The following is a 27,960-nucleotide window of genomic DNA, read 5'->3' as shown; positions in this document are numbered from 1 at the left end:
TTTTTATCACATTTTGGACGACATACTATACTATGACTTTTTAATCATATTTTGGACGACTTGCTATACTATGACATTTTTATCATATTTTGGACGTCATACTATACTATGACATTTTTATCACATTTTGGACGACGTACTATACTATGACGTTTTTTGTCTTGTTTTTTGTTTGTCTCTCTGATTTCTTTCTTGTTATAATTTGCCCTTGTGAAGCACTTTGTGACCCCCGTCTGAGAAAAGTGCTATAAAAATACATTTTACCTACTCAATTAGTTTTTTCCATTTTCCCGTTATATTTCCGTTTCCCACAAAATACTCTGGATGTGTATTTCCTGGAATCCTTTGTCCTGGGAAATACCCTAGTTAAGACACAATATGTCATGTGGTTCAGAAATCAAAGTTTATTTAAGTACTTTCAGAAATTAAATGATGAGTTACAGAGACTAACATGTTAAGTGCAAACAGCAGTAAGACAAACGGTGATGAATTCCTGAGAAATAGAACACACACTTAATCACTCAGAAAACAGTTTGTGTGCAGCGATCTTCATGCTAATTGAACTTGTCATTGAGTGGCAGCATTGCTTAAAAACCAACTGAAGAGAGGAGAGTCAAAAACAAAAGATTTACTGGTTCATTTTTGCATGATTATCAAAAACAGAGCACTGTTTTTTGCACGAAAATGTGCAAAGTGCTCTTAGAAAAGTCCATACAAATTATATATTCTTAAATAATTGATGACATTACGATGAACATTATTTATTATAGTAGCTTAATCATTTAACAGAAATGCAACATGTTTCCACCACTGTAGATCTTCAGGGCTTTAAGAAAAAAACGTCTTTAAAGGTATACTATGCAGGAATTGTCAGTTACTGTTTGTGAACAGTATCACCAGGGAAAGACAAAGCCAACCTCGCTATATTTGCACTTTCACTGCACTCTATTTGTGATTGTCATAGCTTCTTCTTGGATGTGTGCTGCCTATAGTCTGACACCTGGTCATCACCTTTTTATAAAATCCCAATCTCGCCTGTACACTGTGGCCTGAAATGAGAAAATAAATTATAAAGAGCAGAGTCTTTGCAGATAAAAACACCACCACACACATTTCTGGTGGGTCGTAAATGATGTTTAAAAGTGATGATAACTTCATTCACCCTGATGAAGACCTACAGTGGTTGAAACATGTTATAATTTAGCCACTCCAATAAAGGCTTTTCATATTTCCTTCCTCGCTAATGTATTTTTCTTTTATTTCGGAGTGCCTGAATTGCCTTTCTGTTTCTTCCCCATTTTCCAAGAGCATGAGACATATTTCTGATCTGCGTGAGTACACAGAGCAACCAGTTGTCTCTTTTTTCTAATTGATGCCAATGCTGTGTTTAAAGCTTAGAGAGTGTAAAAACAGAAAATACTGATCCTTGTTATGCATCTTTATGTACTTGATCTAATACTCAATATGTCACTATAAGTGGTTCTTTATTCCATGTCGGTTGTCTGAGGGAGATGTTAATGCTCATGTTTCCATTCAGGGTCCAGGTGCTGCTGCAGGGCACTCTCCTCTTGTACAGGATCTATGGCAAACACAGGAAGACACAAAACTTTACTTTCTCACCAGTAGAATATTTGACTGCTTTGAGTGATATAAGCTCAAATAAATGTTTTTTTTTTTAAATATAATTATCACTTCTTTAGCTGCTGATGATCCAGCCAAGCATCACTTGAAGGTTTAGTATTAGAGATTATAGTAGCTGTACTCACTGTCAGACTCCACGTTGATTTTCAGGGTTGCCACTCTTGACACAAGCTCATCCTCTCCTTCTGCGTCTTCAAAGTCAAATCCGGTGTAACCCTTCTCCTTCACACAGTAGCTGATGAACCTGCAGGTGACAAAACACAGATTAGGCAAAAATGTAAAAAAAACAAAGGTCCCTTATGGTGCTCAAAAAGAAAAGGAAATTTGGACGTCTAGAACTTCATGGTAACTGGACAATGGAATGCTTTTAAATATCAATAATCACATCATCATGTCTCGATACAACATTCATAAAGAGACAGTGCATCCCAAAATCAGAAATATCCATTTTTCCTTTTACCTGTAGCGCTATTTGTCAGTCTAGATTGTTTCGGTGTAAATTGCCGAACGCTGGAGATATTGACCGTAGAAATGTTTGCGTTCTCTCAAATATAATAGAACTAGGAAGCACTCAGCTTGTGGTGCGCCAAAAAAATACATTTGGAAAACTCAACAGCAACGTCTCTTTCTATAAATCATGACTCGGTTACTCAAGATAATCCACAGGCCTTGTTGTGAGCAGTTTCATTTAGGAACTATTTTCTCTCTAACGAACTACAACTGCCAACTGTGTCACCACGCAGAAGGAAGTGTGCATCTACTCATTGACGAGAGGCTTGCGACAGCGCAAGATGTAATCATGTACACATTAATAGCGTCCTCCTCAGCTGAGCCAGAACATTAGCTAGCTCAGTGATGCTAGGTGACCTCACAGTAGATGCACGCTTCCTTCTGCGTGGTGATACGGACAGTGGCAACTCATGCGAAAACAATCTAGATTGATAAACAGCTGTACAAGTAAGAGGACATTGCATTTGCATTGCATTTTTGATTTTGGGATGAACTCTGTGTCTGCAACTGAACGAATACTTGTATTTTCTGACAACTTTCTGCCTCCTAAAGCCCAGTTCAGACCAAAGTTCATGGCTTTGACGAGTTGAAACAGGCAACAACTTGCAATGCGCCGTTCTGCAATGTTCTAAAAACCTGCCAGTTCACACCAATGCTACTAGATGAGACGTTGTATCATCTCTATGCAACAACTCTCTGTACTTCCGTTCTGATTTGCAGCTTTTCAGACAAATTTTGTGGCTGAATATAATTTGTAGCTTCTTAAAATATGAATTCACACATATGAGTTCACACCGTAACTTTTCTCTACAACGTTCTAAAACGGTTTCATCTCGTCATGAATCATTGGTCTGAACTGGGCTTAACGCCGCTTCTTTGGCCTGTTTTCTTACTTCTCCCAGGTGGGGTCCTTGTTGAGGATCACTGGGTTCCCCACGACTATCAGCAGGGATCTGGCTCTGGTCAGGGCCACGTTGAATCTCTGCAGAGTTGATGCATACATATATAAAAAAAACAAATAAGAGATTAACATATTAAATATCCTGCTGCTCTCATTATCACTTCATATGGCGAGGAAGTAAAATAACAGACCTTTTCATTCGACAGGAACCCAATGTTGAAGTCTTTGTCCATCTTGACGTAGTTGATGCTGCTGCGGACGGTAGAGACCATAATGATCTTCCTCTCCTGTCCCTGAAACTCCTCTACAGACCCCACCTGACACCATGAAGAGAAAGGGCCAAATTATATAGTTGTAAACGGACACAGTTATCTATTCATTAACACTTGTGCACTGCAGGAAACAGACGAACAAACTCTTTTTATGTCCTCGTATTGATTCTGTGCAGCAGAGACTTTAATTGAGCAACCTTGTATTTCTTTCCAAGCACATAAAAAAGAGTGATGTGTTTACAGCAGCTGTACTAACCTTGAGCTCTTTGAGATCGTTCCATCGACTCAGAACTGAGACGGACTTCAGGGCTTTTTGGATTTTCTCCACCTGTTAGAACAGCAAACATGTTAAAACTGTTTATACATGTCTTTATTTAGCATCAGTGAACACCACGCAGACACACCTGTTTCCTGTAGGGGGCGATTATGCCGATGTCTTTCGCAGAGAGTTTGGGGAGCCCTTTCTTTCCTTGGGTTTCCATCAGCTTGGTGAGGTAGTCGACCAGAACTTCGATCTCAGACACGTTGAAGAAAGAGGGACTGTTGGCCTCTCTCTCGTCTTTGCCCATCACCCCATGGAAGATCACTGGGAAACCCTGTAGTGATGTGAGAATGAGGTTTACATGCTGTTAGTTTTTGTTTACACTCTGCTCACTTCTGGCTTTTGTTGCTCGACTGTCCTGAAAGACAGATTCCTTCAGTTTTTCTTTTTAATCCTAATGAGAGTTTTGATTTTTCAATAATTTCATTTTTCCCCTTTGTTTCCAAATGAGATTTTTTTCTCATCTAATTAGATCTAATTTGTTGTAATGATTTTTTTCTTGTTTTCCGTGGCAGTCAAACGCTGGTTTTTGTGTCCAATTCATTCAGATAATATGGGTGTTGATGCCTTATGACTATAAGTATAATTAAAGCGACACTAATATGATTTTGTAATGCACTTACAAAATGTTTGGGCACTTTTGAGGAACGGCAAAAAAATAAGTGTAACAGAGGCAGAGATATCCTGACTTTAACTCCCTGGTACAGGTCAAGCTTCAAAAACCTGGATCCTCAAGCTCCCATAATGCAACACAATTGTATCCTCTGTGACTAGTAAATTAACTTTGAGTTTCTGTTCAAGGGATACATAAATAAACTGTAGTTGGTCAGAAATATGTACACTCATTTTACATGTAACCAATGTAACATTTACTGCAGGTGATGTCAGTAGTAAGATCATTTCAGAGGTTTTGTGAAACTGAAGAAGGACCTATTATGCTCATTTTCAGTTTCAGACTTGTAGTCTGGGTTTCTAATAGAATATGTTAAATATGTTTAAAAAACACTTCCTCATACTGTCTGTGCTGGAACACCTGTAGTCCCATTCTGTCTGAGACGCTCCGTTTTAGCTCTAGTCTCTTTAAAGGAACACTGTGTACAATTATAAGGGGCATCTAGTGGTGAGGATTGCAGATTGCAACCGGCTGAAACTCTTCCCAGTTAGGATTCCTTCAGTGTACTTGTTCAGGAGGTTTTTATCAGGAGCAGAATTATCTGCAGAGGTCTCTTTCTTTCCAAAACAAATGCACCAGGAGATTTAAACTGGTGAAAACACTGAATACAGCAGTGTCACATTTTTAAAAAAAATCAGTGTTTTCTGATGCCGATTGTTACAGAGGGGCACCAACGCAAAAACATGAATGGCCCTAACAAAAGTCAGTGTTTATTTGTTAGTTCTGAGCTACTGTAGAAAGATTGTGGTACAATGGGCCAATCTCTGTGAAGAAGGACCTGCTCCCTATGTAGATATAAACGGCTCATTCTATGGTAACGAAAACAAGATGACTATACACTAGGGATGTAACGATACCAGAAACTCACAATACGATATTATCACGATAAAGAGTCCACGATACGATATATACCATGATATTTATACAAGGGGAAAAAAAAGAAAATTTATTGTTAAAAATAGCTATTTTATTCAAAAATATTGCATGTACACTGTACAGCATGTTATTTTTGAACTTGGAAGCGTATCATAAAGTATCATAAACAAATCAGCACAGTTGAACATTTGCTTTCATCAAATAGAAATAATGTAAACTCAAAAACACACAATCCCTCACTCACAGAGACACACAGAGAGAGAGAGAGAGAGAGAGAGAGAGAGAGAGAGAGAGAGAGAGAGAGGTGGGTAGAGATGTGTGTAAAGAAAACCAAAATAAATAAAGCCCAGCCATTTCCCTTGAAGTCATAGAAAAACTCAAAAACACACATTCAATCAGTTTGTTCACGCCAGGTTGACAATCTTGACATCAAGGAGACCCTAACACTTTCTCAGAACAGGAAGAGAGGAAAGCTCTGGTCCTGCGCTTTCATGTAATATGCATGGCATTTCTGTGCATGCTTGCATTCGCGAGTAATCCATCCAAAAGTAATGTGCGTGCAAAGCTGTATGAAAGCTTTGTTATACATTATTTTAGTGTAACTTTATCTTATTTTTTTGCTGTGAAAACATTAGACTACCAACAAGCTAGTCTGCTGCTTGGTCTTGACGGAAAGCTACGGTTTCGCTGATTCACGTGATATGTGTGGCTTCTCGCTATGACGAACTGTCGCAGAGAAAATCCACAGAGAAGAACAATCAATGTCCTTACTCCTTACATTCTAGCATTTCTGTTCACTTGTCTCGTTTCCTCACACACGGGCAGGGTCGGAGACTGAGAGGCTGAGCTGCAGGAGACTGCTCTCACCTGCATGCGCAGTTGCATGCAAAGGATTATGGGGAATGTAGTCACACAGTCATATTACCGGTTCTGTAGGAGAACGCAGCTATATAACTACCGTGGCATTCCCACGACGGTATCGAGAATTTATTTTATCGCAACACTGCGAAATTCGATATATCGTTAAGTGCCTACTATACACTAAACCTGACATATTTATATATTATATTATGTTTCTGCAAATATGTGCCCTATTTCCTACACACTGAAACTTTAAGACCCCGTCCCAAAAACTCCAAGTCTGATTGGTCAGTGTTTCTGGGTCTTAAGTGTCTTGATGTCTCTGCACTGTCACTGCAGCCATGGAATGACTATAACAGAGAATAGCGGCACGTTCTACTGTGAAAAATCACTAATATAAGCTTGTAAACACAACCTGACATGTCCCTGCAGGAATACAATGCAAAATCGAGGAGAAATAACATCAGCATCTAAGAGTACATGTTTCACTGACATCAGCATGTGGCTATATGCAGCAGTGTAGGCTGGAGGGGATGACCATATAAAGAAATCCATCATGAGCTGATGTCAGCTTGTCTCAAAAGTAGAAAGAAATGATGAAAAAGAGATCATTTAGAACGGTCTGAAGCCTGAGGTTTGTGCTCACAGGGATTATTTTTTACATGCATTTACCTCATTATTTGAAACTTTGGCCACAATAAAAATCAACATCCAACATTATAACATTACATATATATGACAAAAAATATGAAAACATATAATAGATCCTCTTTAAAAAAAACAAAATGTCCTTGCAGCAGCCAAACCTTTCTGGGAAGGTGTTCCCAGTTGCAGTAGGTGTCACGCTCCCACTGGTCAGCAAACACCTGCAGCTCATTGTCATAGAACAGCTCATTGGGGATTTTCAGAATGGCAGCATGAGACCTGTGTGAAGAAGGGACGAAACAGGATGTCTGAAGAGCTTTCATCAAAACTGTAACTATAACAAGCAAAATGGAGGTGAAAACTGAAAGATGTACCTGTAGTTTCGCAGCAGTTTGGTGACAAAGCGAGTGTCAAAGTGCCCGGAGTCAGTGCTTTTCTGATATAAAGTGTTGTGTTTCATCAGTCTCTCAAGCAGGGACAGCTCTGGAGAACATCAGTGTCACAACATTACATTTATATCTCTGAATCATGTGGTTAGGAAAAGAAACAGTAGAAGCAGGGTAGAGTTAGTTTAAGTTCTTCTATCCTACACTTTTAGCAGTTAAAGCAACAGAATACATCAAGACGTCTCACCGAGTCCATACTGCAGTGCAAGAGGAGATCGAAGGATTGGTCCCAGCTGTTTAGGATCTCCTGCCAGCACCAGCTGACCCTTCTCTGCACTGAGCAGACCTGTGAAATAAAGTCCAATAAATCAGACATAGTTGCATCAGTTTCATCACTAGTGTCGCTCTCTAATCTTGTATTACTGGGTCATGATATCTGGAGAGAGACATTGCTGTTAATTCTTCTAAATGTATTTTTGTGGCACTTCGAGCACCACCAGCCGAGAGCCATCTAGCTCCATTACATTGTAGAGAAGGCAGACATCACTACAGCCGATATAACTCCCAGACAAACAATCTAGACTGATAAACAGCACCACAGCCACTGCTGACATTTGCAAAGTTGTGAAAATATACAGAGCTACAAATGCTAAAAAGTTCTGTCCTCTACGTCTTTCTTCTTCTTTCGCTGGACTGATGAACTGTGCCGATCGCCTGTTGTTGGCAGCGTTAAAAAGAGGCAGTGTGCTTTCAGAGAAGAGACAGGAGGAGTGCAACTGAAATCTGGAACAAGTTCTGTAAAATGACTGAAGAGAAATCTGTTCCACTCTTCCTCTTCTCCATCATAAGACCTCATTCTAAGTGAGTATACTCTGGTCTTTATCGTGTGATGGAAATGATTTATTTACAGTATCCTCAGCAGAATATTCAGAATAAAAAGTGTAAAATATTGATCTTTACTGTTAATACGATTTGTATATAATAGATTTTGATGCAAAGACTCATCATCCTTCAGATTTTTATCAAAATTACACCACAGTATCTAAGATATCATCGAAAACAGCATGCTGACTGATAAAGATACAGTGCCCTCCAAAAGTATTGGAACAGTGAGTCCAATTCGTTTACTTTTGTTGTAGACTGAAAACATTTGGGTTTGACATCAAAAGATGAATATGAGACAAGAGATCAACATTTCAGCTTTTATTTCCAGGTATTTACATCTGGATCTGATACACAACTTAAAAGATAGCATTATTTGTAATGGAACACAAAATTTTTAGGTGACCAAAAGTATTGGAACATATAAACTTAAAATAGATTAAAGTGAATGAGACTTAATATTTAGTTGCAAATCCTTTGCTTTCAATAACTGCATCAAGCCTGTGACCCATTGACATCACCAAACTTTTGCATTCTTCTTTTGTGATGCTTTTCCAGGCTTTCACCGCAGCCTCTTTCAGTTATTGTTTGTTTTGGGGGGTTACTCCCTTCAGTCTCCTCTTCAGCAGGTAAAATCCATGCTCTATTGGGTTTAAGTCTGGAGACTGACTTGGCCAGTCCAAAACCTTCCACTTCTTGCCCCTGATGAACTCCTTTGTTGTTTTGGCAGTGTGTTTTGGGTCGTTATCTTGCTGCATGATGAAGGATCTCCCAATCAGTTTGGTTGCATCTTTCTTTAAATTAGCAGACAAAATGTTTCTGTAGACTTCTGAGTTCATTTTGCTGCTGCCATCATGTGTTACATCATCAATGGAGATGAAAGAGCCCGTCCCAGAAGAAGCCATGCAAGCCCAAGCCATGACATTACCTCCACCGTGTTTCACAGATGAGCTTGTATGTTTGGGATCATGAGCAGATCCTTTCTTTCTCCAAACTTTCGTCTTTCCATCACTTTGGAAAAAGTTAATCTTTGTCTCATCAGTCCATAAAACTTTTCCCCAGAATTTTTGAGGCTCATCTCTGTACCTTTTGGCAAATTCCAGCCTGGCCTTCCTATTCTTCTTGCTAATGAGTGGTTTGCATCTTCTGGTGTAGCCTCTGTACTTTTGTTCATGAAGTCTTCTGCGAACAGTAGATTGTGATACCTTCACTCCTGCCCTCTGGAGGTTGTTGCTGATGTCACTAACAGTTGTTTTAGAGTCTTTCTTTACAGCTCTCACAATGTTTCTGTCATCAACTGCTGATGTTTTCCTTGGTCTACCTGTTCGACGTCTGTTGCTTAGTACACCAGTGGTTTCTTTTTTCTTCAGGACATTCCAAATGGTTGTACTGGCTATGGCCAATGTTTGTGCAATGGCTCTGATTGATTGTCCATCTTCTCTCAGATTCACAATTGCTTCTTTTTCACCCATAGACAGCTCTCTGGTTTTCATGTTGGTTCCACCTCTACATGCAGTCTGCACAGGCAAAACCTATCGTACCCAATCTGAAACTGAGCTCAGACATTCAGTGCTATTTATTGTTTGAATAATCAATGTAACTGGGAGACACCTGGGCAACAAAACACACCTGTCAGTCACATGTTCCAATACTTCTGCTCTCATGAAAAATGGGTGGGTTCAAACAAAAGGTGCTATCTTCTAAGTTGTGTATCAGATCCAGATGTAAATACCTGGAAATAAAAGGTGAAATGTTGATCTCTTGTCTCATATTCATCTTTTGATGTCAAACGCAAATATTTTCAGTCTACAACAAAAATAAAGGAATTGGCCTCACTGTTCCAATACTTTTGGAGGGCACTGTATGTCTCTATTCTTAACTGTTTCATCAAGCTTTCACCAAAACGAAACACTTATAGTAGTACACTGATCACTACATATTCACATATTTACCTGCAATACCAATGGCGCACTCTGGCTCCACTGCCTGGCCTGCTTCATCCATAAACACGTGGGTAAAATGGCCGACTGGGATTCCTCCAGACACCAGTCTAAAAACAGACAGCAGATTTTATAATAGTATTATGCACGTGTAACATCACTCATGGTGTGTAACACTAAGGAATGATGCCACAGACTCACATAGTGCCAAATACTGAATAATTACTGCACATGCAAGCGACCTACCTGCCGGCTGTGACCATGGTCGTAACTACGATGGTGTATTGCATCAGAATTTCTTTCTCTGGAAACACAAAGGCATCCTGTTTCTGGTCCCAGTTACAATTTTTCTGGACGAGCCAAAAGATGAGAAAACGTGTAAGAAAATATAGTTAAGGGAATAGTTATAATTTTTTGAAGTGGCTTAAAGTTGTATAAGGCTTAGAAAGCAATGTGCTGCTGTGGATGGGGGCAGCAGCAAAATGTATTTTAGCCAACTAAAAAAAAAACAATCTCAGTTTAAGTGTACGCTGTATTGACAGTATTTTCACCTCTTTACTGGATGTCAAATAGCGATTTCCAATGGGGAACTGAGGCCATTATATTGCTCTCCTCACAGCCAGACTCCATTGAGAAAAACAGTAATTTAACAACACTGAACACAGGAGCTGCTGGCCTACTGCCAGCACTGATCAATCAGTTTGTTTGTGTCTAAAGCCCTGTGTCTAAAGACGTGGGGTAAAGTAATAATTACCAGAGATTTTAGTCCCGTCCGAATGTGCCATGTCAGTAATCATTACCGCACCATGTCAGTAAAGATTACCGCGACTTTTACCTTCTGTAAAAGGGTCCAGGACAATTACCTCAGGTAATACTAATCCCATGCGAATAGACCAGCAGTAAATATGTGTGTTAGGGCTGTCAAAAAAAAAATCAAAGTTAGAAATATATTCGAATATATATATATTTTTATAAGTTTGAACCTAAATTTGATAATTCGAATATCATTAATGATTAATTAATACTATCAATAATGTTGTATATCACGGCGAATCCCGTTCGGGACGCAGAGGGAGTGAGAGGCGCCGACGGAGGAGCCCGCTGCACCAACACCACCCACTGCGCTGTCCGCCATGTGTGACCTGTTCGGGGAGACATACAGGGAGGTCAGAACGGGTGTTTTCATCCGAGTGTCACGTTCATATTGTGCCAGCAATAAGCATCTTATTTTTTCTGGGGTTTTTTTTGTAAAAAAATAAATAAAATACTACTACTACTACTAATAATAATAATAAATTCTAATATTATTCGAACTCTACTAAATTAATTCAAAAATATTCTAACTCAATTTCATGGTGCTTTTGACAGTCCTATCATACACACATGACGGCAGGAGGGGACGGCGGTGCGTGAATGGATTTACCCCATGCGAATTGGCCATTAATATTACTGACGTCCTGTGGTAAAGTGACATTACCTCACGTGCCCATGTAAAACTAATCCCATCCGAATAGGGCTTTAGTGTGACTATGGCATTTAAAAAGAGTTAGTTTGGATTCACCAAGTCACACAATAACACAAACAAACTAACTGATTGAAGCAATGGTAGACCGTCAGCTCTTGTGTGCAGTGAGCTAAAATTACTGTTTTTGTCAGTGGGGTCTGGTGACTTTGACAAGAGCATAAATGGGGAACTGAAGCTGTTAATGGCTTCCCCGTTGAAAAGGGCTGTCTGCAGTGAGGTAAACTGGTAAAAATATCCTTAGTAGAGCGTACATTTAAACTGATATTGATTTTTTTAAGGTGGTTAAAATACATTTTTCTGCTGCCTTTGTCCACAGCAGTACATTGCTGAGCTTCTGTGCTGATACTCCTGCCTGCTTCTACAAACTGGGGGCATGTCGATTGACACCTACTGTATGTAATACACTGACTATGGATAAGTGCCTCTTTCAAAGGATCCAAACAATCCCTTAAATCAACACCTGTCTCTCTGAGTTCAGATATGTATCCTTGAATTACAGTATCTAAATGTGAGGTAACCGTTTATCTCAGTCTCTTGAATAACAGTTCTTTCTCCAGACACAAGTTTTAGTCACCAGGCAACTCTTTTACAACAAAAAATTGTGTTCTTTACTTGGTTACAAAAGTCACGAACATCTATATCAAGAGACCTTCTGAGCAAACCAGATTTTTTAATCACTGTGATGAGGAGTTACTGTGACCTTTAAACACTTCTCAATTTTAGTTTTATTTTGAAACTAAATGTCATGGGTCCTACATACATCTGGTTACACATTTAATTATTAGATGATCTGTCTACATAAGTGTTCTGAATCACAGGATGTCATAATCTCAAATGTGCTTGTGGACAATTTACCACTGATAAGAGCTGGTTTATGGCCGGTAACCAGATTATCCTGTGGATGTGAAAAAGTGCCAGCTGATGCTCACCAGCAGGTTCTTGGGGACAGTTCTTGGGTCCCTGCTGCTGGCGTACACGCGGTAAATCCGGCGAGGATCCATGTGTACCATGAGTCTCTCACAGAGGAGGTCAGAGGCACTGTTTGAGGGTGCACAGGCCAGGATGTGGGCTGACGGGTCTGCCCTGCTGACCTGTGAAAGTAGGCAAAGTAAAATTCATTAGTTAGGATCACCGACAAATTATTTTTCAGTTTTATTTTTTTGTTGTTTGTTGGGTTTTTTTGTTACTCAACAACAGTGCTGGTTTAGGTTACACTTTGTGCATCTTGGAAGCAACAATAAAATCAGGCATAATAAAAAACAAATTAGTGCATTACTGGTCATTGTCTATTTTAAACTCTAATCTATGAGGGAATTTACAGCCAGCCATTACAGCCAGTGATTTACTTCAATATGACAGATTTATCATTTCATTAGCCTTTCCAGCTTTATGGAGGGAAGTATTAACAGAACACATTTATTAGATTTAGCCTCGGCTTTATGGAAATTAAGTATGCTTTATATGGCTGCCCCTTCTTTTGTTGATGAACAGCTCCCCCTTTCACACCAACAAATCATTAATGTAAGAGTTTTATATATTTCATGTCCACAGTCGAACACAGCTACAAGGGAAAATGTTGGAATGCCTTTAAGGTGTTTTCAAACTTGGTCCTTTTCAGCCCTCTAAACAGACTCAGAGTGGTGACTCAGCATTTTTTTGCACGTATGGGAACACTCCAAGAGAACTCAGACCCCTCTGAAGCGAACCAAACTTTTGGTTTGCTTCAAGTCCGTGGTGTGGTTCACTTAATCTGTGCCTTGTGAACACAAAGCGCTCCAGGTTCACTTTGCTCTTTGCCTTTGTATTTATCCCTCTAGATCACATGCTGTTGCACTGGGACACTTCAAAAAACAGACGAAACCACGTTGGCCTGTAACACTTGTAGGGACACAGGACGAGAAGTAGTTTGGTCCAAGGAAGATACTGCACGTCTCCAGATGTGGACTGTAGAATACATCAAATGGCAACAGTCTACAGCACAGGAACACTAAGGGTTTCCTCCAATTTTAAGTTCATGTGAAAGCGAGGGGCTTCATAACTGCACTGTAGTGCCATGTCAAAGTAAAAACAAAAATATGTCAACATATATTAGATATAGTGCTAACAGAAAGAGGACTGAGGCCCGTCATAGCTGAAGTGGACCAGAAAGAGAACTGAGACCTCTTTCTAATGAACTGACAATGTGAACACAAAAAGAACCGAGTCCCTTTTCTGTTGCTCCACTTTTTGGTCCACTTTAAGAGGACTGAGTTCGGTTCATTTAAAAAGGACTGTATGTGGAAACGCCTTTAAAATTTTTCTTTAACATTAAGGGCGCTAAATGATCTAGGGTATTGTGCGTGGTCTAAAATGCATGGCGAGAGTTTCCCACCCCTTTAACGGCGCATAATCTGGGTGCAAAGTGAGCATCAGTCTGAGGGTGTTTTCACATCTCCTCCTGAGGTGGTCTGAGTTCACATTACTTCAGAGGAGTCTGAGTTCTCTTGAAGTGTTCACACATGAGCAAAAAATGGTGAGTCACTGCTCTGAGTCTGCTTCGAGGGCTGAAAAGGACCAAGTGTGAAAACACCCTGAAACTAGCAATGACAGTTGCGCTGTGCTCCACTTTGCACAGCTCCCTAAATATTTGTGTCTAAATGAGCATCAAGTTTGAAAAAACACGCGTAGTGGTTAATGAGACTTTTACAAACCAATTTCATTCTTCTTCTGGTTCGACCAGATTTGACTTGACAGTGGCGTCTCTATGACAACCACACAACCCAACAACTGCTGACAGATTTCTGATTTTTTTGTTGTTTAACTCTGATTGGCAGATGGAAACAAAATGCTATCACCTTTTCTCCAACAAGACTCATCTGATTCAACCCAGTAAGAAGAGCTCACACAAAACTTGAGAAATCTCTGGCACATAATAGTGTGTTCATGTGAGGGCTGCAGCTCACAATCATTTTACAAAAGAAAAACGACAGTTAATTGATCTGGTTGATACAGGACCCCACTGCGTATAGTGAGAGGCAGATTCAATGAATGAGGCTTCCAGGGTCTTGCTACAGACTAATAACAGCACATCTTGAACACTTAATACCTGATTCATAGCTTCAACCAGAGTGATTGTCTTCCCAGTTCCAGGAGGCCCAAACACAAGATGAGGAGCAGGCTTTGATGATCCGGCTACAATGCGCTGGACCGCAGCGTGTTGCTCCGGGTTGTTCTCCAGCTGACGGTTGAACATCCTGGAGAGTAAAGTGAGAATGAACTTTTACACCTTGCACACTGGTGACGCACTTAAAGTTCACAATGTGGAGCAGAGGCTAAAAATAGGGATGAATTACGAAAAACATTCAGAATGTTTAGATAAAAACCTCATTTGTATCTGTACCATGAGACGATACAAGTTTGTTAAAATCAAGTGTGAGCAGATAACAGTGAACTTTGTCTGGTACGAGTCCTCAGCCAACATAATCCTCCATATTTTACCCATATCCACTCAAGGCAAGTTTATGGCATTACACCAAAGAACAGCCTGTTAGTACGATATGGTGGATGGATGCCCAGACAGAGCTGAGGCAAAGGCTGCTGAGCACACTCACTCATCATTAGGAGTTCATACGCTCTTATCACCGACGCCAGACAGTTTAAGCTTTCCTGCACTTCAAGTACATGAGGTACAGCACTTTAAATGAACACTTCACCCACAGAACGATCACTTATGTATAAATAACTCATCCTGTGTTGTGTTGAATTCCTGACGAGAACTTTGTTTTTCTCACAATCTGAAGAAAAAACGAAGAATCCAAAAATGGAGAAAGTTCTTGATGAACTGGAGAGAAGGGGGGCAGCGTTCAACAACAGCAAAACTACATCAAAACACAGGTTTACAAACTCTTACACAACTTGTGCAGTTAATCCAGGTTTCACTTATCCAGTTGTAAGCTCAGTACTTCCCAAACACATGCATTTTCGCTTAAACCTTACTGTTTAAAACACTTCCGTCACTTCCACAGTAACAGGACAAATAGCACACCTGGGCCAGCGTGTGTGTTTGCTCAGTGGAATCCACAAGCAGAGTTCAAACTTACACATTTGCCAAGACGCTCTACTGGTAATATTAATAATAATCATAATAATAATCTTTATTTATATAGTATCTTTCATACTAGGAAAATAGCAGAAAGTGCTTTACAATAAGGGCATTATATTAGGGCTGTACCCAAATATTTGGATATTCGTTTCTATGGGTAGGTATTCGTTATGAAAATTTGGTATTCGATATTTGTTTTTTTATTTACTTTTTTTTTTTTTAAAACATATTTCTTTGGTGCTAAATGTAGTCTTTTTGTTGTTGGTAAATGTAGGTTATCAATAAAAATCAAAACTTTTAAATTGCATTGTTAAAAATGTGAAAATATAGTATCGCCTACCAACAGAGCTTGTGTGCACGGCACGTTTGACTGCATCCGTCTGAGGCTGTGGATCAATGCCAAGTTTTACCACTTTATCACTATTCCCTCTAACTTGTAGCTGTTTTTTCGTTATCTTTTGAATTTAATATGAATTATGGAACCGCTTTTGTCAACGTTTGTTTCCCCTGTTTTGTACAATAAATTATTGTTTAAAGTTTCAACAAGTTTCTTTTGGAGTGCGTGACACAAGTGTGTTTTGAAAACAACCGCAGACTGTCACCTGCTCAACGCATCAGTACCTTCGGATGCCATGACAGTAAGAGCCAATAATGTCAAAATATCATTTACAGACCGATTTAACAGATGATCACTGCTGCCTGAAACACAGGTCCATTTGCGGGTCCCGCGGGTTACGGGTCAACCTGCGCATCACTACTCAGCTCAGTCTATAAAGGCTGTACACAACAGTAAGGCTATAGACATTATATTGTATTCAGGCCGGCAGAACCAGCAGCGCATCGGCTCTACAGTCCACCGCACTGCTGATTAACCATTTTATTGCAGCACAGAGTGTCTGCCAGCAACCAATTACTTGCAGAGGCTTCCTACAACTTGTTTCAACGGTTCCAGTTTAATCAGAAGACAAATTAAACAGGATGACTAGCCAATGTGAAAATCAAAAGAAAGCATAGAATAATGTACTGAAGAAGACTGTTGTGCCATCACATTTTTGTGTGAACGAATATTCGAATATTCGTTATAAATTCTGCCGAAGGTCTGAATGTTAAAAAATGGTATTCGGGACAGCCCTACATTATATGCTAGGGCAGGGTGACATGTTCTGAAAATTATATCACAATATTTTTTGGCTATTCATTCATTCATTCATTCATTCATTTTCGTAACCGCTTATCCTGTTAGGGGTTCCGGAGGTGCTGGAGCCTATCCCAGCTGACACTGGGCGAGAGGCAGGGTACACCCTGGACAGGTCACCAGACTATCACAGGGCTGACACATAGAGACAGACAACCATTCACACTCACATTCACACCTACAGACAATTTAGAGTCACCAATTAACCTGCATGTCTTTGGACTGCGGGAGGAAGCCGGAGTACCTGGAGGAAACCCACGCTGACATGGGGAGAACATCTGCACTGGGGGTTCGAAGCAGGAACCCTCTTGCTGTGAGGCGACAATGCTAACCACTGCACCACTATGCCTTCCTATATATCTTGGCTATATCTCAATATGTTTTAATCTCCTCAAAAGCATTTCTGTAATGCTAGGACTGGGAGACAAAATCCACCATAACAGTATTTCTGACCAAATATCCTCACTGATGCGACAAAATTGTAAGGATGACTACTGTTGTTTTGTTTCCCCCCACCTAGAAATAGTACCACAATGAGATATATCAATAATGTGGCTGTAACGACTAAGTGGGTTAGGGCAAGTGTTAACAAACAAATAAAAAAGTCTGGTAAGATGATTGAAATTTACATCACCTTACTGTAATGCAGCCTTTAAAATGAGGGAAAAAAACCTATTTATGCCACATCACAATGCAACAATATCCGAAATCTAAGACGATAATCTCTTATCTCGATAATGATATAACATCTTCATATTGCCTGGCCCTATTACTGTATATGCACTGAGTGCTTTATATGAAAATAAACAGAATGAACATAAATAGGCCAACGAGGCAATTCAATATAAAAGGACATTTAAAAGCAGTTTACAACAAATACACTAAGCACAAAAAGTAAAGAAATTTGTGTTTGGTAGATTATTTCTTTGTTGTAACAATGCTTCTTGGAAATAAATCTTGTACTGTTGGAAAGCCTGTTTATTTCCCTTTTAAATGGTGCCACATTTGTAAGGAACATGCATTTGTGGGATGAGCAACACAGCTGAATATGTGGGTTGCACCCATGAAAAAACTTCCAAATCTTCTCTGCCAATGCCAAACAGCTTTTTTTTTTTGCTGTTGCTATTGACTCTTGATTTGAGCTTCTGGTACTCCCAGGTGTGAGCATGGGCCCTGCTACAGTGGTCACTTGGTGTCTGCTCCATGTCTGACTGATCTGGATAGGGCCCATGTGATAGGGCAACTTCAAGCTAGTGTTCCACAAAACCAACAAACTCTGACCAACAAAAGTTGAGTGAGAGTTTGTAAACAAATGTTTTAATGTGGTTTTGCTGGTGTTAGATGTGAACCTCTATGACTTCATCTCTATTCTCTATTCATTCTCTGTTTTTTGGATTCTTTGTTCATCTTGGAGGCATGCAAGAAAAACAAAATGAATTCAATGTTACACAGGGTAAGTAACTGATACACAAATGGTCATTTTATAGGTATAGCACTCCTTTAAGGTGTTTGGTTTGTGGGTGTTTTTGGTGTTCTGTTTGCTTGAATCTTATGTGTATAGGGACCGAACCTGAGTTTAGGCATAGGGAGATTAGCCGCTGCTGCACCAGACGGGAACAGCACCTCTTCCAGCTGATGCTTCACTGCCAAATCCACCGCGCGATGCTGAAGCTTCAAGGAGTACCGGTTGATGGTAAACTCCACGTCAAACTTCATATTGCTGAGAAAAGTCTGCAACAACCTGAAACAGTGGCAGCCAGTGAGAGGAAGGTGCAGGCTTTTGGCTTCACCCACCGCCTGAGACATAAACTGGGCTTCAAGCCGACGAGTAGCCATAGTCCAGCAGCTCTTACCTCTTGGAAAAGCCCAGCTTCACACGATCCAGCTCTACTCTGTGAACATATCCGGTGTACACGATGATTGGCTGGACCGTGTCTCCAGACTTGGACACCCTCAGCATATCTCCTCGTAGTACAGATGGCCGATTCTCAGCCACACCGGGAACCTGATGGAGAATATCAATGCTGGCTATTCACTTCAAACACTGAGCTTACAGAGGATCAGCAAGCATTCAGAAGACAACGCCAACAACATATACAGCAGAGGTAATATAAAGATAGCATCCTTAAGATCAAGGACACACCTGTTCTACTCACAAGATACTGACTCTTCGTTGCTAATTAAAACAGTACATCTGTTCGGTGAGGATTTCTTACTCTGAGTGTGAGCAGCTTTTTGTTGCTTTGGTCTTCATTCATGATTTGATTGTGGAGGTCATACTTCCTGATGTCCACCTCCATCTGTATCTCCTCCAGGTGTAGCAGGAGGTGAAATCGATGAGAGTACGTCTTCATCTTTAAGGCGGAGTTGAGGAGACCCCTGGTCACAAAGCGCACACACACACACACACACACACACACACACACACACATTGTGATGATGAGGGAGATAGGCCTGGATAAAAACTGTGTTGGCTGTAAATAATTGGGTCGTTCTCTCACTTCACTGATGCCAGTTTCTGTCTGGCAGCTGGAGGGAGGTTCTCGGAGTCCTCCATCCTCCGTTTAGCCAGTTCCTTTAGGTAATGAGGGTACTTATAGTCTCCTAATTTCACTGCCATCTTTAGAGGCTGGACGACAGAGCTGCCGAGAAGAACAAAGCACAAACACATTAAGCATGAATAAAACAATTCCAGTAACCGTTCTGGGTCCATTTGTTGATCAAATTCAATTACGATGAAGAAAATTGGTTAAACCAGCTCCCAAATCAAATATTTGTACTGCAATCTGTAATAATGGATTTCCTACAACTGGGAAAAGACCTGTACTCACTCTATTTGGAGCTGGTAACACGGTGTGCTGTGTTTATCTGTTACACTGTGTGCAACATTAAAGCTGGGGTAGGCATGTTTTTGTAAAAGGCAAAAAAAGAAGAAGCCTAAATTTGAAAATACACCCTCATTCTGCAGCTCTCCCCTTTCTGTCCTAAACCCCTCCCGCCAGACAAACACAGGCATATGCACATGCTCCATACAAGAACCAGTACGAGTCATTATTCTGATCGTGATTGTGATTCCAATCCTGTTATACAGTGATAATTCAGTAAGAATTGCCGTCCTGTTTTCTTTGCAAACTCAGGAGCCTGCACAACCCTTTAGCTGTGATTTGAGGCTCTAGTTCATATTAGCTACATGAACATGAACAGCTATGAGTTCAACAGCTATGAGCCTTTTGCTCTGGTTAGCAATAAAGCTAAACTATTAGCAACATTTTCTCTCCATCTCTGAAACACTTCCATCTTAGGTTACTTTAAAAATCCAAGATGGTGACGGTCAAAATGCTTAATTCAAACTGTGCGTTCCAATCCCCATACTACTATACTATATAGTACGCCAGAGGAAGGTTGATGCTGTGTCTGAAATAGCGTACTTTTGTACTTACACTTAATATTTTGAGTGCATAAATGCGTTCACACTGAGAAGTATGGAAAGATGCAGTGCACTATGAGTACCCGGATGGTGCACTGAAAACAGTCAAGAAGTTGAGTGTGGAACTATGGACACTTCTCGCCCTCAATGGTTGCCATCTTGCTATGTAGCTGAAGGGAAGGAACCACTTTTCAAACTGGAAATAGCAGTCGAGGACTGTGCGACCGTGAATGTCGCTGCATTGTACAAATGTAAGTTATACATGTGTTTTTTGCACAAAGCACCATTATATTGTTGTCGGGTATAAGCCAGCAGTATGTTTGTTGGGTTAATTTAGCAGTCTGTAATGATTTGGCACTGCAAACGATAACGCAAATGCTAATGCTACTTTGCTAACTAGCCAACAGCTGCACATTTTGATGTTGTGGGCAAATGGTGGCGGTAATGCTCCACTGGCCGGTTACAATTAGGCATTAAAAGAAGAAGAGGAGGTAGAAACGGCCATGTTTGGTTTGAGACAACACTACCCTGTCGAAATTCACGCACTACGCCAATAAGTACATAGTGCACATAGTATACTACATGGAAGTGTGTGATTTGAGACACATCATTAGTATGTCCCATTATTAGGGATGGGTCACGATTTACGATTTTCGAATAGTCGTTTTATTTTTGAAAAATCGATTTTTTAATGCGACTATTACTATTCGCCGTCTTATTCCCCCCCCCCCCCCTTTATTTGACATGCAATTCAGCTCCTAACCGCACGAGGGCAGTAGAGGATTGCTACAGCGGTGTGAGATGCTCTTCTACAAACAGGAGAAACATGCAGAGACTACTACTCCGTGAGGTAGGCTATGTCCGCAGTCATTCGGGCTTTCATAGTCGAGCGCTCTTCCGCGTTGTAGTTTCCTGTAAAAATGTCCGTGAAAAATCCCCGCGATGCGAAAAATACATGCCGAGCAGTCACTGGTGTGCGCGCACAGGGCTTGCGGACGTCCGCCGCTTTGAGTCCGCGCAGACCTCTGTGGGGTCCGTTCCGCCCGAGTATGTTCGGGCCTTTAAAGATGAATGGATCTCTGTGTGCGTGGCTGGGGGGGGATTATTTGAAAAATTGTCGAATACTTGCCATTTTCGAATAGTGTTTTTGCTTGTGTTGCCCATCCCTACCCATTATAGTACATCAAATGCAGTATGCCAGAAATACCGGGATGTTCTACTACATGGGGTCCAATTTTGTAGTATGCAAGCCAGCATGCTTTTCTGGCTGTTCTGACCCACAATCCTCTGCAGTGAAAGATACGCCGCATCAGCTGTCAAAAGTCCCAATATATGGATGACAGCGCACTCAGGTGACTGAGGACCAGTCGATAAGTAATAACAGTAAACTGTTTATTTGAATAAAATAATCATAAATATAACCAAAAATAAAAGGGAATAAGTATTAAATAACAGGGGATGGGGGGGGGGGGCTCTGCTTTAAACATGTACAGCACTTTGTGTTACATTTTATTGTATGAAAAGTGCTCAATCTTACTATATAATGACGAAAACTCTGTGGGTGTGTCTGTCTGTGTCTCTGTTCCACGTTTTTCTCCTCACTGACTGGGTCAATCCATGTGAAATGTGGCACAGTGGTAGAGGGTCATGGGAGGATGCGAATGAAGCAATATTACATCAATTGGCCAAAGGGGGGCGCTATAGCAACCAATTGAAATTGCAAACTTTGAATGGGTATATCTCATGCCCCGTATGTCGTAGAGACATGAAACTTTGCACAGAGATGTCTCTCCTCATGAGGAACAAATATGCCTCAAGAACCCATAACTTCCGGTTATATAGATTTTCCGCCATTTTGAAGTTTTTGAAAAACACTTAAAATCGATCTCTTCCTAGGAAGTTTGACCGATCTGCATGAAACTGGGTGAACATAATCTAGGGACCAATATCTAAAGTTCCCTCTTGGCAAAAGTTGGAAAACTTACTAAAACTGAGCTTCTATAAGGCAATGAATATTGCGGAGGGCGTGGCTCATCACATAAAGGTGTATTACATCTCAAGGGTTTCACCGATCACCACACAACTTTGAAGGCATATGACCACACATAATCTGAGGGGACCCCTCCATTATTGACCCGATCAAACAAAATGGGGGCGCTAGAGAGCTAATTTCTTATCTAGGCCTAACCGCCATATCGATTTTTACTAAACTTGGTAGATATGTAGAACAGGACACCTCAAGGTGACTGGAGAAATTTAACTCTAATTAGCAACTGGGTGGCGCTATAACAACAGAAAAATGCTTAAAAATGGCTAAAATGTGACCGATCGCTGTGGCTCCCCCTGTGGACCAATGTTGTTTTTCTTCTAATTTTTGGTATGACTAAGTCATGGTATGGTATGCTGTGGTATGGACTAGTAAATAAAGATTGACTGACTGATTGATTGATTGATCTGGGCCTGCAATTGGCCACAGTCTCCTGTCACGGGCTACTTTTTCCTAAAGCCTGACAACAGAGCCAGTCCCTTTAAATAACAATATACTGAATGCTTACTATGGGATGTTTGTAGATTCAGATATGTTACGTTTGTAGCAGCTAATATAGCCTCGAGCCATTTCAGTCAAGTAAAGAAGGGAAGCGGTCTGAAGAGGTCTGGAAAGCTCACTTTTTTATCTTAGTCAACACTCCCAGATTGTTTCATTTTTCAAACTTGTAGGCCTCACTCACAACTGAAGCTGAATTTATCAGACTTCTCGCAGCTCCCTCTGGAGCCACAAAAGACTTTACAAAACTTTTTTCACACATGCTGTAGTGCTTCCCACAGTGTCTAAAATCTGTGGAGTTAACCTTTAATAATCAGGAATAAAAGTGTGTTTCTATTTTGAGTGTTGAGCTGGTTTACCATCAGTCTGCAATAACTCACCTCTCAGGAGGCACTCCCTCCACTACCACAGTGTCGACAGGCTTGTATGTGGCCACTTGAAATGGTTTGTAAGGAGCCACGGGCCCCAGCTCCACAGCCAGCGGGGTCCTGGCTATGGCTTCCATCTCCCTCACAATACAAAAAGGCACAGATCCTGGCACATCTGGGCAGAACTCAAAGTACATAGAGGCAGGGAAATATCCATAGTGGTTCAGCGTGTACCGAACCACAACCTCATAGCTTTCCCCTGAGGGAGACAGAAGGAGGCAGAGGAGGAGCTGTGAGCATTAATTACCTCTTCAGTTTGTTTGTTGTCAATGAAAACAGACAGAGAGGGGAAGTGTTCTCACCAGGACAGAGGAACAGTGGGCAGGCTCTGGTCACTCTCCTTTCATCCTCCAGAGTGAAACAGCGGATCTTGTGCAGGGCAGTGTAGAACGTGAAGTGGACGCAGTCTGTGCCCTTGTTTACGATGTGGAACCTGACGATGAACAGCTCTTTGAGATTCACAGTGAACTTTACCTTTCCACCGGTCGGCACGGGGTCTGACATGATCTCAATGCCCCCCTTGTCAGCTGTCAGCGCTTTCCTGTAGGAGAGAGAGGCATGATTAAGCTGCAGAATTTACAGCTGTAAGGCTTGTAACTAAGACGATGTACAAGTCTGCAAAGAGAGTGCATCTTGTAACTGTCTCAGCTATGCATGTCTCCCACTCCTTAGTCTCCCTTCCCATTGTTTGTTGTCTCCTAGGACTGTCTAATATCAAATAGATGATAAGCTTTGATTCTCTTCAAATCTGTTTTCGTTGGTGAAAAGATATATGTCATTTGGATCCCATAATTTCTCTTCAGTGGTTTTTATTCAATCTTTTGATTACAATCTCTTTTTTAAGGCTCTGTTTGATAGCTGACGGTAAAAATATGACAGGATATTAAATAAGAGAAGAGAAATAGAGACAGGGAATGACTGCTGCAAAGATCTCTGGCAGGATGCAAACTGGGGAAACAGCAGTTCATTCATTAAAGCCTTTAAAGCCCCGAAGCCAAGAAGCAACCTAGACAGCTCACGAGTCTATAGAGCATAACATATAGACAGACAAACATTCACTCTCTCATCAACTCCTATGGGCAACTTGTCTGCATGTCTTTGAGGAAACCTACACAAGTTGTCCTTCTTCGGAAAACTTAACAAAAGTCCTATGCCAATATCTTGTTAACTTTTACAAAGGAGCACTACCGAGCATCCAGACTGGAAATATAACAAACTGGTTTGGGATGTGCACGCCGGCCCAGAGCTCTGCAACGAGTGATTAAAACCGCCCAGAACATCATTGGTATCCATCTACTCTGCATCAGTGATATCAGAAAGATGAGGTGTCTGCGCCAAGCCCAAAGGATACCAAAAAGATGATACCCACCCGAGCTGCAGCCTGTTCAACCTGCTGCCGTCTGCGGAGCGATGCAGAAGGAGCCGCTGTTGTACCACCAGACTACAGAGCAGCTTCGCTCCTCAGGCTGTTAGAGTCATCAGCTCCATCGGATATAAATGAGTCTTCACATAAACCTCAGCTGTTCTACACACTGCACTGCAACTGTGGATTTTACATGGAGCTACTCTGTTATGTTGCTCTTCTTAAACATATTACCATACCATTACATTTGCACTATCCTCATTCTCACTACCTAAAGTCTTTTACACTCTAACTTTCATACTTTACTAATATTTCAGACATATGTTCTTTAGGTGCAGACGTGACTGTATATCTTCCTTGTACATATAATTTAGTTCTAATTTTTTTTCTTTCATGCTAACTTTATATACTTTGTTCTATTTTACTGTTTAATTATATTCTAATTTAAAATATTTGAGTATTTGTCTACATATTCTGTGTGTGTAGCATGGAGCAAGCTACAACTGCATTTCATTGTGCGATCCGTTCATGTGGACTCAGCTTGGGGACCAGAGGGTCGCTGGTTCAAGGTGGGAGATATACTCCCTTTTAACCATGTGTTCACATGCGCATGTTGGCTGCCTTGTATATCCTTTGTCCTTTTGGAGCGTTGGTGGTGCACATCCTCAGAAATTAAAGTGACATGACTACAACATGCAATACACACATGAACACTAGGGGCAGTGTAGGCAGAACGTGTCATGACGTGCTTGATACATACAATCTACAATGGACCTTTTTTTTTTTTAACGTAATCCACAGTAATGTCAGAATTAATAATATAGCAACCTCCTCCACTGATGCCATGTTCATCGTTTACATCGTGCAAATCTGGAAGTTTCAAACGGTCTTAGTTCACTCAGGTGGAATCCACCAGTAACACGCATATACATTGGGCCTATACAAAAAGTTATGAATCAATATTTAATTGACAGTATCAGTATGTTGTGCGTGCCCATTTCCAACTAAAGAGGCAAACTCTAGCTAAAAAATATAATTTAATTTAATCTAATGTAAAAAAAAAAAAACCTTAACGGGGAACGTATTTGTTGCTGTACATGCATGGGAATTATAAGTGTGTGACACATCAAAAGCCCTGATTGGCAGCCAGTGTGAGGGATGATATCATTAAAAAGGAGAGAGCCATGAGCGGGACAATGGATTGCTTTATTGTACGAAGAAATTCACAACAAAGCACCAGCGAAGACGACCTGCCACCGAAAGAAAAGTCAGTAGTCAGTAACACAAAAGCTACCTGTCTTATTTTTTCTTATTTTAATTGTCTTACGTCGTGATAAGAGTGATATCACACCTTATAGAAGCTATTGTGCACAGATGTACAGGTGTGCCTTGAGATTTTGGCTTGTCCTTTGATGTGCCTTGGGCGTAAAAAACGACTAGTATACACAGCGTGGTTAAAAATCAAGTGTATCTCTGGCCTAAGTCGCCACACGGACCATATACGCAGTGTGGACTGGTAGATGTAGAGGAGCCAGTTTGCCTCCTGGGCACTACCAAAGTGCTTTTGAGCCAAGCACTGAACCCCCAACTGCTCAGGGTGCCATCCTGTGAGGCAGGCAAATTTGCGAATCCTAGGATAGCAAAAGAATAAGCCTTCGTCAGTTGGATTGGTTAAGTGTAAGCAAGAGGAGTGGGATTGGTTAGGGTTAGGGTGAGAATGTCAGGGCAAGCCAATCAGAGGCAGAGTAAGGTGAACCATTCCTTCGCTATCCTTGGATTCACGAATTCACGTGAGGCAGCCCCCTCACTCTAACATCTCTCCATACGTAATACATGTGTTGTCCATGCTGGGGGGAGGAGACTGAGGGTGTTGTATGTTGTAAAGCCTGAGGCAAATTGTGATTTGTGACATTAGGTTATATATAAATAAAATTGAATTATAGGTGCTGTTTGTGTATTTGGGCTTTTGTGTGCCGGATTATTAAAGTATGTTTTCTTATTTTCTTTAGTGACAAAAGCATCAAGTCACCAGTATGATGAAAGAGCTCCTCCTAGACCTCTTGTGGACTCTTAACCCCTGTGCTGATACCGCTTCTTACATGTTGCAGTCAGGCTCTACATCCTGTTTCCTCCCAGCATTCACCTTAACCAACCCTACTGTTGTAAAGTTCATGTGCTCTGAGTGGCAGGTGGCACCTTGTACAGTAGCCTCCACAACAAGTGTATGGATGAGTGTGTGAACGAGTGAATGTGATTTGTAGTGTAAAAAGTGCACTGTCTACACACCAAAACAAACCTACCTGTTCGCCTTTAACTTGTGAAGGATTTCCGTAGCCAGCTTCTTCTTGGGGGTCAGCACAGGGGTCACAGGTGTGGAGGGGGCAGAGGGGTGTGCAGGTGTCTCAGGTGTCCTCTGAGGGCCAGAGCTGGGACTCTGTGGTGACTGAGGAGGGGCCCGGGGCCTCCTCCACTGGTCACAGTAGACTCTAACCTACAGCAGGGGTTAAAAATATAATGCTTCCTCATTTTGTTTCTGTAATTTATTTTTTGCAGCAGCATATGTCTGGACTTGTCCCCTGACAGCAGCACCACAGGAATGACATCTTACCTGCGGTCTGACATTTATGTAGATCTTCCCCTGCCTTATGTGGGCTTTGTTGAATTTCAGTAGGACATGGAGAACTTTGTAAAAGGTAGGGTCTTTTATTCCTTCTCTGTGAACACATACACACAGAAAGGGAGTGGCATTATTATTATACACAGCCCGGTGTAACAACAGCATATGAAACACTCTTGTTTATGCAGCCTACCTGCCCCTGAACTCAGATTTGTAGATGTCCCGAAGTTCCTTCACGCTGGTGATGGATATTCTGTCTCCCAGAAATTCAATGAAGTCCAGTCCGGATTCAAGCGACTCTTGAAGCGACGACATGCTGACACACAGGCCGCTGCTGCTGCCGCCGACTGTCTACCTCACTCAGTCAGATAAGGAAGTTCATCGGCGGACCAATTATCAGCCTCAAATTCCACAAGTATTAATATAGCTGTCGGTGTGGATCAATTCCCCGTTACGTAATATTGCGCGACTTTTGCGCATGTTTACAGCATACGGAAGTTAAACTTTTACGCCGGCATCGATTTCTCATTCATTTTTTGAGGCTAATTTATCGATTAAATGTGATATAAATCAACTATGTGGCGCAGTTTACCGCAAAAGTCGAGCTGGTGAACGGTCTCCAACGGCTACCGGAAGGGAGCGTCTGCAATTGTTTCACACAAAGAAAGCGAAAACACCTCAGCGACAGAACAAAATACAAAAGTTGAACTAACAACTTTATTGCGTATACTTGTGTCTTTGTATACCTTTCAGAGTTTAGCCGAAGTTTAAATTTCCAAACACGATTTTTAAGAGGAGTACACATCCTCTGACATGTTATTGTTGACACTCCCTGGGCTGCTGTGTGTGAAGTCGTGAAATGGGCGTTTC

General features: G+C 41.1%; 1 protein-coding gene across 1 annotated transcript; it reads right to left on the bottom strand.

The window, feature by feature from the left end:
* Positions 1-384: 384 nt before the first annotated feature.
* On the bottom strand, positions 385-27,727 carry mov10a (Mov10 RNA helicase a). Its single transcript, XM_033626803.2, has 22 exons — positions 27,284-27,727; positions 27,082-27,187; positions 26,774-26,964; positions 23,413-23,651; positions 23,063-23,309; positions 19,212-19,352; positions 18,927-19,089; positions 18,564-18,715; positions 18,281-18,451; positions 14,520-14,667; positions 12,364-12,525; positions 10,156-10,259; positions 9,922-10,019; positions 7,335-7,433; positions 7,076-7,184; positions 6,863-6,980; positions 3,729-3,920; positions 3,581-3,652; positions 3,244-3,369; positions 3,045-3,133; positions 1,767-1,885; positions 385-1,579 (listed from the first exon to the last, which is right to left on the bottom strand). The coding sequence occupies exons 1-22, from the start codon at positions 27,403-27,405 to the stop codon at positions 1,515-1,517; spliced, it is 3,033 nt and encodes a 1,010-aa protein (XP_033482694.2). The 5' UTR covers positions 27,406-27,727; the 3' UTR covers positions 385-1,514.
* Between the last annotated feature and the right edge of the window lie 233 nt (positions 27,728-27,960).

Source organism: Epinephelus lanceolatus, chromosome 1 (assembly GCF_041903045.1).
Source record: "Epinephelus lanceolatus isolate andai-2023 chromosome 1, ASM4190304v1, whole genome shotgun sequence".
Lineage (NCBI taxonomy): Eukaryota > Metazoa > Chordata > Actinopteri > Perciformes > Serranidae > Epinephelus > Epinephelus lanceolatus.
Note: the sequence above shows the minus strand (reverse complement) of the source record. Positions and strands in the feature narration are given on the sequence as shown.

Coding starts and splice junctions, on each gene's coding strand:
- mov10a (XM_033626803.2), bottom strand. CDS start 27,405: ATGTCGTCGCTTCAAGAGTCGCTTGAATCCGGACTGGACTTCATTGAA. Junction 12,526..14,519: donor TGGTTGAAGCTATGAATCAG/GTATTAAGTGTT, acceptor CTACTTTCACAG/GTCAGCAGGGCAGACCCGTC. Junction 3,921..6,862: donor GGGAACACCTTCCCAGAAAG/GTTTGGCTGCTG, acceptor ACATCACTACAG/GGTTTCCCAGTGATCTTCCA.